This window comes from Tamandua tetradactyla, chromosome 7 (genome assembly GCF_023851605.1).
Source record: "Tamandua tetradactyla isolate mTamTet1 chromosome 7, mTamTet1.pri, whole genome shotgun sequence".
In the NCBI taxonomy this organism is placed as follows: Eukaryota; Metazoa; Chordata; class Mammalia; order Pilosa; family Myrmecophagidae; genus Tamandua; species Tamandua tetradactyla.
This window is the reverse complement of record NC_135333.1, coordinates 62,901,228-62,913,566: the sequence shown is the minus strand read 5'-3', so window position 1 is coordinate 62,913,566 and position 12,339 is coordinate 62,901,228. Positions and strand designations below refer to the sequence as shown.

At 36.1% G+C, this 12,339-nt stretch overlaps 1 protein-coding gene across 17 annotated transcripts in view; it reads left to right on the top strand.

The window, feature by feature from the left end:
* The window catches only part of ERC1 (ELKS/RAB6-interacting/CAST family member 1), a 755,438-nt gene that overhangs the window by 548,760 nt on the left and 194,339 nt on the right, over nt 1–12,339 (top strand). For all 17 annotated transcript variants that reach the window (XR_013179465.1, XM_077169625.1, XM_077169623.1 and 14 more), the window contains one exon: nt 11,601–11,745. Coding sequence is in view for 16 of the 17 variants with exons in the window: in XM_077169625.1 (XP_077025740.1) it covers nt 11,601–11,745 (145 nt within the window). In the remaining variant the exon portion in view is untranslated. The remainder of the gene's footprint in view (nt 1–11,600; nt 11,746–12,339) is intronic.

Here is a 12,339-nt window from a genome sequence, read left to right as displayed (position 1 = left end):
ATCCAGGGGTGAAAGTCTAATTGGAAGCATGGGAGATGACTCCCAGGGTTGAGTCCAGCCCTGACACCATATAATCAACAATGCTATCCTGACCAAAAGGAGGAAAAGAAGTGTAACAAATTAAGGTATCAGTAGCTAAGAGAGTTCAAATAGAGTTGAGATGCTACTCTGGAGGTCACTCTTATGCAAGCTTCAGTTAGACATTGCTACCTATCATAATTTGACAAAACCATTCCAGCATCCTGAAGAGCACCTAGGGCAGTGTACATAATTCTACAAAGGTTTCACACACTGGGGTAAATTTCCAGAAACTTACAACATCAAGATGAAGCCTGGTAGAACCAGCCTCTCCAGAATATCAGCTAATTCCATCTCCCTATCCCATATTATTGATAACCCCTTCCAACATGAAAAAGTTAGAATGGGCATAGCCCAAATGCCCCTGAAAGATCAAAGGTAATGGTGGAGTTATACAGAGAAGGTAGAGTTTAGCAAACGAGTATGAATGCTGAATCATTATATTGATATTTCTTTTGGTCTCCAGTATCTTAGAGCAGTTAGAAGTAAAAACCTAAAATTATAGAATTGTAACCCATACCATGCTCTGAAATCTGTTCTCCAACTAATTTTTTTGATGTGCTTTGAAATTTATTGCTTATCTACATGATATTTTTCACAAAAAAAGAAGAAAAAAGTCAATTGTGATGATAAAAAAATATTTATTCCTTCTAGCCTCCAGTGTTTTGGAGTAGCTAGAAGGAAAAATCTGAGATGATGGTATGGTAACTCATCACAAACTCCAGGATCTCTCCTGTAACTATTTATTGAAGAGAGCATTGAAAACTATTGCTTTTTTCTTTCTTTGCTTTGTATATGTGTTATGTTATACAATAAAAAAAGTTTTTAAAAAAGCAAGTAAAGGCAACATAACAACCAACATGAAAAGCATAAAATAAACAACCTTCCTGTTGGGGGGTGGGTATTAAGCCTAGTATTCCAAATGTAGCCTCTCTAGGTAGATAAAAATGCAGCTTTTTCCGTCTTTAAATGAAATATAGGTTGCTAAAGGTGGTGGCCTCATTCTACGTCTTGATTTCCTTCATGGTTTCAAAATTTGACATTCTCTACTCTAAACTCTGCTCACTGGCCTTCCATCGTGCTGGGTCCCCTCTCCCCACCTCAAAAAAAAAAAAAAAAGTCTTAAAAATACAGTAAAACAACTTCAAGATATGTGACAATCCTGGAACAACTGGAAATTTACCATACAGTCAGAAATAGAACCAGAAAATGAAGGAGCTATTGGTTTAAAGTACATCTGTTAAGTACATACTCTGTGCTAGGAATTATTCTTGGCATTTGGGATACATCAGTGAACAAAACAAACAAAGAAACTGCCCTTGTGGAGCTTGCATTCTAGCTGTTTCTGAGCAAAGGCTTAGGATGAACAAAAAAGACTAGCAAATAGTATGAGTATAGAGTAAATAGAATAACTGCAACCCGAAATTTTAAAAAAAAAAGTTACAAATGGTTTAGGTACATGCAGCATGCAGTGCAGAAAATAATTAAGAGAAATAAACCATAAACATAATAAACCATAAACGCAGACCATACATATGCCAAAGAATTGGAGGACATTTACACAACAATGCCTATTAATGTAATACAAACTGAAAAGTGCTGAAAGGTTTCTTAGTTTCCCAGAGCTCCTATCACAAGATTTGTAAAATATTTCCCTATATATTTTTTCTAAAAGTTTTATAGTCTTAACTCTGTTTAGGTCCTTCATCCATTTTGAGTTAATTTTTGTATAGAGTGTGAGATATGGATTGTCTTTCATGCTTTTGCATATGAATATCCAGTTCTCCAAACACCTTTTATTGAAGAGGTTGCTCTGTCCCATGTGGGTTGGCTTGACTGCCTTATCAAAGTTCAGTTGTCCATAGATGAGAGGGTCTATTTCTGAACACTCAGTTTAATTCCGTTGGTTACTATATCTATCTTTATGCCAGTGCCATGCTGTTTTGGCCACTGTGGCTTCATAACATGCTTTAAAGTCATGTAATGTGAGCTCTCCCACTTCATTTTTATTTCTCAAGATATTTTTAGCTATCCAGAACACCCTACCTTTCCAAACAAATTTGGTTATTGGTTATTCTATTTCTGCAAAGTAAATTTTTGGTATTTTAATTGCTATCGCATTGAATCTATAAATCATTTTGGGTAGAATTGACATCTTTATTATATTTAGTCTTCCAGTCCATGAATATGATATGCCCTTCCATTTGTTTAAGTCTTCCATGATTTCTGTTAGCAATTTCTTGTGGTTTTCTGTGTATAGGTCTTTTATATCCTTAGCTAAATTTATTCCTAAATATTGGATTCTTTTGACTGCAATTGTAAATGGAATTTTTTTCTTGATTTCCTTCTCAGATTGCTCACCACTAGTGTATAGAAACACTACTTGTTTGGGGGTGTTGATTTTTTTATCCTACCACTTTGCTATACTCATTTATTTGCTCTAGTAAGCTTGATGTAGACTTTTTGGGATTTTCAGCATATAGTATCATGTCATCTGCAAACAGTGAGAGTTTTTCATCTTCCTTTCCAATTTGGATGCCTTTTATTTCTTTTCCTTTTTTTTTTTTTCTGTCTAACTGCTCTGGTTAGAACTTCCAGCATGTTGAATAACAGTGGTGACAATAGGCATCCTTCTCTTGTTCCTGATCTTAGGTAGAAAGCTTTCATATATTCCCTTTATCATGTTGAGGAAGTTCCCTTCTATTCCTGTCCTTTGAAGTGTTTTCATCAAGAAAGTGATACTGAATTTTGTCAAATGCCTTTTCTGCGTCAATCAACATGATCATGTGGTTTTTCTGCTTTGACTTAGTGATATGGTCTATTACATTAATTGATTTTCTTGTGTTGAACTAGCCTTCCATACCTGTAATAAATCCCACTTGGTTATGATGTATAATTCTTTTAATGTGCTCCTGAATTCAAATTGCAAGCATTTAGTTGAGGATTTTTGCATCTGTATCATTAAAGAGATTGGTCTGTAATGTTCTTTTCTCGTGGTATCTTTGTCTGGCTTTGGTATTAGGGTGAGAATGGCTTCATAGAATGAATTAGGTAGCTTCCCTCCACTTCAGTTCTTTTGAAGAGTTTGAACAGGTTTGGGACTAAATCTTTCTTGATTTGATAGAATCACATGTGAACCCATCTGGTCCTGGATTTTTCTTTTATGGGAGTTTCTTGATGACTAATTCAGTCTCTTTACTTGTGACTGGTTTGTTGAGGTTGTCTATTTCTTCTCAAGTCAACGTTTGGTGTTCATGCCTTTCTGGGAAGTTATCCATTTCATCTGCATTGTCTAATTTATTAGCATATAGTTGCTCATAGTATCCTTTCATTACCTCCTTTATTTCTGTGGGGTCAGTGGTTATGTCTCTTCTTCCATTCTGATTTTATTTATTTGCATTCTCTCTCTCGCTCGCTCTCTCTCTCTCTCTCTCACTCTCTCTCTCTCTCTCTTTCTCAGCCTATCTAAGGGTCCATCAATTTTTTTCATTTTTTGAAAGAACCAACGTCTGCTTTTGTTGATTTTCTCTATCTTCATATTCTCAATTTCATTTATTTCCGCTCTTCATTGTTTCTTTCCTTTTGATAGTTTTGCAATTAGTTTTCTGTTCTTTCTCTACTTCTTCCAAATGAACAGTTAATGCCTCAATTTTGCTCTTTCTTTTTTTCTAATATAGGCATTTAAGGCAATAAATTTCCCTCTCAGCACTGCCTTTGCTGCATGCCATAAGTGTTGATATGTTGTATGTTCATTTTCATTTACCTTGAGATATTTACTGATTTCTCTTGTAAATTCTTCCTTGACCCACTGGTTGTTTAAGAATGTGTTGTTTGGCCTCCATTATATTTGTGAATTTTCTGGCTCTCTGCCTGTTGTTGATTTCCACCTGCATTACATTATGATCTGAGAAAGCGTTGTCTTTTAAAATTTATTGAGACTTGCTTTCTGACCCAGCATATAGTCTTTCCTTGATATTAATCCATGAGCACTTGAGAAAAATGTGTATGCTGCTGTTGTGTGATGTAATGTTCTGTAAATGTCTGTTAAATCTAATTCATTTATCATGTTATTCAAAATCTATGTTTCCTTATTGATCTGCTATCTAGATGTTCTATCCATTTATGAGAGTAGGGAATTGAAGTCTCCAACTATTATGGCACAGTTATCTACTTCTCCCTTCAGTGTTGGCAGTGTTTGTCTCTTATATTTTGGAGCACTCTGGCTCAGTGCATAAATATTTATGATTGTTATGTCTTCTTGTTGAATTCTTCCTTTTATTAGTAGTTGGTGTTCTTCTTTGTCTCTTTTGTTTTACATTTAATGTCTAATTTGTTGGATATTAGTATAGCTACCCCTTCCCTTTTCTGGTTGTTAGTTCCATGAAATATCTTTTCCCAGCCTTTCACTTTCAACATATTTTTGTCCTTTGATCTAAAGTGAGTCTCTTATAGACAGCATATAGATGGGTCCTGTTTTAATCCATTCTGCCAGTCTCTGTCTTTTGATTGGGGAGTTTAATTACCTTTTAATATTATTACTGTAAAGGCAATACTTTTACCATTTTGCTTTTTGGATTTTATTTGTCATATCTAATTTTTTTCTCTTTTTATCTTCCTCTTAGTGACTTCATTTCTATACTCTAGACCTCTCTAGAGTATAGACTTCTAGTTTCTAGACCTCTCTCTCCTGTCTTTTCCTATCTGCCTGTAGTGCTCCCTTTAGTATTTCTTGTAGGTTCAGCCTCTTAGTCACAATTCCTCTTAGTGACTGTCTGAAAATATTTTAATCTCCCCCTTGTTTTTTGCAGGACAGTTTTGCTGGGTATAGAATTCTTGGTTTGCAGTTTTTCTCTTTCAGAATCTTAAATATATCATACCACTGTCTTCTTACCTCCATGGTTTCTGCTAAGAAATCCACACATAGTCTTATCAAGCTTCCTTTGTATGTGTTGGATTGCTTATCTCTTGCTTCTTTCAAGATTCTCTTTGTCTTTGACATTTGACAATCAAATTAGTAAATGTCTTGGAGTAGGTCTACTCAGATCTATTCTGTTTGGGGTACTCTGCATTTCCTGGAGCTGTAATTTCGTGTCTTTCATGAGAGATGAAACTTGAATGATTATTTCTTCAATTAATTTTTCTCCTCTTTTTCCCTTCTCTTCTCCTTCTGAAACACCCATAACACGTATATTCATGTGCTGGCTGTTGTCATTCAATTCCCTGAGACCCTGCTCCTATTTTTCCATTCTTTTCTCTATATTTTCCTTTGTGTGTCACATTTCAGATGTCGAGTCCTCTCGTTCGCTAATCTTTTTTTCTGCCTCTTCTTTTTTTTTTTTTTTTTTGTGAGGGGTGGGGGATTGCATGGTCTGGAAATCAAACCTGGGTCTTCCACATAGAAGACGAGCATTCTACCACTGAGCCACCCATGCCACCTCCATTGTTTTGTTTTGTTTTCTTCATCTCTTCTGTTGTGCTTTTCATTCCCATAAGTTCTGCGATTTGTTTTTTTTTTTTTAATATGAGTTCTTCTTTATTCTTCCCTCAGCTCATTGATTTGATTTTTGCATGTCTCTTTGACTATCCTGAATTAATTGTTTCAACTCCTCTATCTCATTTGAAGTGTTGGTTTGTTCCTTTTATGGGCTGTGTCTTCGATTCATTATTTTTTCTGGCATCTAGGCATTGGATTTCTGTAATTAGTTTTTCTGGAGGTTGTTTTCACTCCTTTACCTAGAGTTTTCTTGTTGGATGGCTTTGTCCTCTATCTCTTCTTCAGCATTCAGTTCAACTTATTCTAGACTTCTAGCATAGGTTCTGTTTAACTGATTAGAATTTTTCAGTTCTTTTTTTCTGTTTCTTGCTCTGCCTATAGAGCCTTTCTTTTGAAGAGGGTCTCCTCAGATATTATTAACCCCAGTAAGATTTTCCCAGACCAGAGGAGCCCACATCTCAGGAGGAAAGAGTAGCTAGATCAAGTTTCCCTGAAGGTGAGACCCAGCAGATTGTCAGACTTTCCTCTGAAGCCTCTAGACTGTGTGCTTTTCCTATCCTACCCAGCATGTGGCACTTGTCAGTCCACAGCTCTCCACCAGTGTAAAGTGAGGCAGTGCTTTTAATTTCAGCAACCTCTCCCTGCCACTGGTATGGTTGAGACTGTGGCTGGGGTAGTAGTTGAGCTTTGAGTGCTTCCATTTTCCAGCCCCTGTGGCCTGAATTCCATGAAGGAGGTCCTCCACTAGAGCTAGGCCCTGCCCCCTTTTCTTAGAAAAGATATGTGCCTTAGGGAATTAATCCCTTTCACCTGACTAGTTACTTTGTCTCTCAAACATGCCTTAATTTTGCTCTTGCCTGAAGCAGTGCTGGAGCCCGAGAGTGCTTTCAGTTCTATCTTATGGCTGTTAAGAAGTAAAAAAGAAGCCTTGTCAGAATGGGACCCCTGCTCCTCGGCTTGCCAATACAAGAGCTTAAGCTGGTACATGACTCTGTGTGTTCCAAGGCTCTATGTGCCTCCTTTTGTTAGGGTCCAGCCCTTTTCCAGTGTTGTGTTGTCCAACTCAAAAAGCCTTTTTGTTGTTGTTGTTGTTTTTTTCCATCAACCCCACTCCCTCTCTGCCATGGTGAAAGCTCCTGATTTCTTTAGTGTTTATTCCAGGTTTAACTTGCTTGAGGCCTGTTTTCAGTAGTCAGAATTTGTTAATTACTTCCACAGTTGGAGCTTGGTTGAGCTAAGCCCTTGCTACTATTAACGTCTAATTCCTTTCCCTTCAGGGAACCAGCCTGCTATGCCTGTGGGTCAGGGCCACCAGGCTTTGTGGCTTGGAAGACTTACAGTTCCATGTAGGATCTCAGTCATTTCACCAATTCCAGATTTGTGTATGCTGTGCCATTCACTGATTTCACCCCAGCAGTTGTTCCGTACAGTTCCTGACTGTTTACTACTGCTTTGGGGATGAATTAAATTTTATACCTCACTATGCCACCATCTTGCCCTGCCTCTCCCTCCATTTGCCTTTAATATTTGCCTATTTTTGATATTTGCCTAAAATGCAGAAAAGGTAGAGGAGGTGATCTTAAATATTTCCTGGGTCCCAAATGCAGCTGCAGAGTACATTTAGAGATGTCTTGATTCTGTTAGAATTTGGAGGTCAAAGGGCAGATTCAACTGCTCTTGTAGTTTAAAGCACCAGGGATGGATGGAGTGAGTAGACCACTTTAATGACATGAACTTGGGTTTCTGCACTACCTACTTCTTATGCAAGTAATATGATGTGTTAGTCATGGAGTAGGGGGTTACTGATCACTTTGAAATGTTGTGTATCCATGTTTTCAATTTTTTTTTCACTGAGAAAGAGACATGACCAGAAGAAGAAGACTAATTTGGCAGGAATAACATTGTATTTTTATTTTGCTTTGGGCTTGTCACGTGTATATTACCATTCACATTTTATGGGCTTGTACTATTCCCTAGGGCCTCAAGGGAAACCAAGTCAGAGTGTCCTTCACCAGCAAGTCTTCTTTTCTATGAATAATCTTTAGTTAGTAAAGCTCTTAAAGTCAGTTATTAATCCCTGTCAAGGGTAGTTTTCTTTAAAATATCCATATTTTAATTAGAACAGGGGACTTCTATATCTGAAACCATTGACCCAGGTTAAAAAGGAACTATTTCTGCTCATTTTTATTTTCTTCTCTATAGCCTCTCTTTCTTTCAGTTTTTCTTCAATGAAATACATATTACTTTTTCAGAAAAAAAAAATTTTTACAAAGAAGCAATTATAAAATAAGGTGGGTACTAAAATAAGGTTCTTTTTGCAATTTGCTTTATTTTGTTTTCATTCTGATTCCTTCTGAAAAGCAGGATATTCTTAACAAAAATTTTCAGTTTAGACACTTTACAGTGTGCTGTGTAAAACTTAACCAGAACGATAGGGTGTTGTGTGGGAACTCTATATTATGCATGATTTTTCTGTAAACTTACAATTTTTCTAGTTTTAAAAAATGGGGGGGAAAGAAACTTAACCACATAAATTCAACTATACCATATGGTCTTTTCTATCAGATATATTCAAGGAATAACAATCTTTCTTATTCCCAAAAAGTTAGGGTTATTAATATTTACTAGTTTCCACATTCTTGCCTATCCTCCAAATTTTTTTCAAGAAGTTATTCTTCCCATAGTATCCATTTCAAATGCACTAAAATCGTAAAGCAGAGAAAACTACTATTTCTGTCCCTTTCCAAAATACAGAAAAATCTGAAAGCTAATCTACCCATAAAGGATATTGACATTAACCAGAATTTATGATTATGTATAATATATAATCAAAATACTTCATTCTCTTGATGATGAATTGTCCTTTTTAGGCAGATCTACATCTATCTATCAAGAATATACTTTTCGTATCTGCAAAGCCCCCTTTGGTGAGTGGTGAGAACGGGGAGAAATTCAACTTCCCCAAGTTGAATTCTTGATATTCTCACAAACAGTGTGGACAACCAAAACTATAGGCAGAGCCCCCAGTCTTGGGGTTTGTTCATATGAAACTTAACCCCGCAAAGGATAGGTCAAGTCTACTTAAAATTTAGACCTAAGAGTCACCCCCAAGAGAGCCTCTTTTGTTGCTCAGATGTGGCCCCTCTCTCCAGCCAACACAACAAGCAGTCTCACCACCCTCCCCCTCTCTGAGTGGGACATGACTCCCAGGGGTGTGGACCTTCCTGGCAATGTGGGACAGAGATCTTGGTATGAGTGGAGACTCAGCATCAAGGGATTGAGAAAAACCTTAGAATGAGCTGAGATTTAGCATCAAGGGATTGAGAAAACCTTCTCGACTAAAAGGGGGAAGAGGGAAATGAGACAAAGTGTCAATGGCTGAGAGATTCCAAACAGAGTCCAGAGGTTATCGTGGAGGTTATTCTTATGCATCAAGTAGATATCATCTTGTTATTCAAGATGTAATGGAGAGGCTGGAGGGAACTGCCTGAAAATGTAGAGCTGTGTTCCAGTAGCCATGTTTCTTGATAATGATTGTATAATGATATAGCTTTCACGATGTGACTGTGTGATTGTGAAAACCTTGTGTCTGATGCTCCTTTTATCTACCTTGTCAACAGACGAGTAGAACATATGGAATAAAAATAAATAATAGGGGGAACGAATGTTAAACTAAATTTAGTTTGAAATGCTAGTGATCAGTGAAAGCGAGGAGGGGTAAGGGTAAGTAAAATTTTTTTTTCTGTTTTTGTTTTATTTTTCTTTTGTCTTTTTATGTCTTTTTCTGAATGGATGCAAATGTGTGGGAAATGATCATGATGATGAATATGCCACTATGTGATGATATTGTGAATTGCTGAGTGTATGTGTTGGGAATGTTTGTGCTTCTTGTAATTTTTTTTCATTAATAAAAAATTTAAAAAAAAAAAGATTAATGCCTTGGGCAAAATTTAAGAGAGTGTCAAAATACTTAGTTATCAATATAAATACTATTTAGTGCAATATTTTTAAAAAATCAAAATTAATGCAGGAAAAATCCATAATGAACAAGTATCAAAAAATAAAATAAAGACAAGTAAAAAAAAAAGAATATATTTTTCAAATGGAAAGGACAGCAGCAGTAGTATGATAAACTGTTAGGGAATTTTTAGAGGGTGAGAGCTAAGGGTATGGGAGAGAAAATTTGATTCTGTGCCAGGCATAGCATATTTTCAATGCTCAATGAAAAATAAATAGCATCAATGACATGATAAAATCTCTATTTGAACTGAAAAAAAAAAACTTCAAATTATATGTCGTATTAAGAAGACATTATTCCAGTGTTTCAGACTTGAGTGCCACATCCTTTATTTAAAATCTAAATTGTCACTTGCTTGTTGCAGTTTGGAATTTGACACTGTACCCCAGAGATTAACTGTACCAAACTAGTTGGCCAAGTATCATTTATGAAAAGAATTTGAAATTCGGTCAAGATGTTTCAACAATAAAGAATAAATTTTGCTATTTCATATTATGTTGCTTTCCCAAGCACGGAATGGAACTAAATCCTTTTACCTTTGTGTCTTGCATTCAGCAAAGGTACTAGTGACTCTTAATCTAAATAGATGGAGTAGTATCTTTCCTGTATCTTATGCTACAAGTCTGCTACTGAATGTGTGACTCTGACTAATGGTGCATAGAAATGCAGCACCCTTCTTGAGAAATTACGTTTCTCATTCCAACTTTGTCAGTGGTTTAGCTTCTCAGAAGGGAACAGATGAAGACAACCAACAAGAAACTGTGCATAGCAAGACCATCTTGAGCTCCTTCACCTTTATGCTCATTTCACCACTTAGCATATTTTTTTTAAGTGGCCAGTGGTTATATTTAGACTGTCATCCTTTGGAATTGACTGGAACCTCATGTTGTAAGTCATTTCTTAGAATTAACTAGAATATGGAGACAGTAGAAAGTGATAACCGGAATTGATAAGGGTTTTCATCCCTTGTAATAGAGAACAAATACTAAACAAATCTTTATTTCTGTGAGCAAACTGATATGTATTTCCCATTTGTTAGTATTGTTTGTTCAGAGTTCAGCATACCTACCCACCCAGAATAAAGAATATCCCTATCAGCATATTCAAAAGATAGCTTTCCAGTTTGTGGCTAAACTAAAACTCGTTCACGTGACCGCTATGGAAGCATAATTATCTTTAAAAAAACTGAAGCAAAGTTAAACTTTCAGATTCAGCATTTCCTCAGATTAGAAGCTCAGGCCATTTATATAGTTCCTGTAAATAAAATCTATCTTCTTAGGGATAACTTACATAAAAGATAAACTATTGAGGGATGCATTTTGGATTCTGAGATTGATTGTTGTTCATCAACTTCATTGTGATTATTTTGTTAATTTCTCATGTCTCCTTCCCTACTAAGTCTCTTTTTTCCTTTCTGGACTTTGAACCATAAAGTAATGCGCTAAACCACAAGAAATGTGTAAAGTTTAAATTACTTTTTCAAAGTGTATAGATCATTGCCAGATAAAACCACATCTGGAAACATTGATAAGATTAAAAGAATTTTCCATGTTCAGAATGCCCCAGGAACAAATTACTGCATTTCTAAATCCTATTTATGGAGGTTTTCAATTTGTTATAATTCTATACATGAAACTGTTTTCTGGTTCAGTAATGCCTCTCTGGGATAACATTGCATTGCCTGGAAGTTATAGAATACTTATCAAAGGATGAGCTAAATGGATGAAGTGTATAGGTAAAAGGGTTATTCTTAGTAAAAAAAAAAAAAAAGATGTTGCTAACTTATTTTCTTTGGAAATTAAACTATAACTACATATAGTAACTCTTTATTGAGATGGCAGTATAAAAGAATGATTTAGAAATTTGGAGTCAGAAGGATTTGAAGGGGGATTGAATGGAAGTGTGAACTTAAGCTATATAAACTTTCTAAGCCTCAGTTTTATGACCCAGAAAGTGATGTCAAAGAATTGTGAGGATGAAATGAAAGTCTACCTTTTCTCTCCTTTGTAGGCAAGAGGCTCTTCTAGCTGCCATTAGTGAAAAAGATGCCAATATAGCCCTTTTGGAGCTTTCATCCTCTAAGAAAAAGACTCAAGAGGAAGTGGCTGCACTCAAGCGAGAGAAGGATCGTCTAGTGCAGCAGCTCAAACAGCAGGTAAAATCAAATACCAGGGAGGATCCCATGGAGAAGGATCACTGAGACTAGCTTTCACACTATTCTCTACACAGTTCTTTGCTGGACTGTGTTTTAAGGTCTTATGTCTCATATTAGACACATGATGTTTGTATCTTGTTAATTTTCATATGCACATAGTTTTCATCTTCTTCACACATCTCTGATTCTGACTAACAAATACAGAGTGTTCTTGGTAGCAAGGCTGACTTGAAATATGTTGCAAGTCTCCTGTGAGAATGCTTTTTTTAACATTGTACATTGGCTAAGTGAAATTCTGCTCATTTGAAATGGAAAAGGCTGTTTTTTATATCCAATCAGATGACCCATTACAGTAGGTGCTAAAGATGCTTTCATTAAAGGATTTCCATTTATAGAGGGTTGGGTAAGCTCTGAAGATAAGAGCAAAGTTTAGCCCTTTTCTTTCCCAACTTAAACTCTTCCCAATTTAATGCTTAATATTTATGTAAGGCCTTTCAACTATGAAAGTGAAAACTAAAAAATTTCCCCTTTTTAGGGTAAGGAAAAGGCAGGATTCTTAAAGCTGAGTCTACTTCTATAACTTTAACCCCCTTC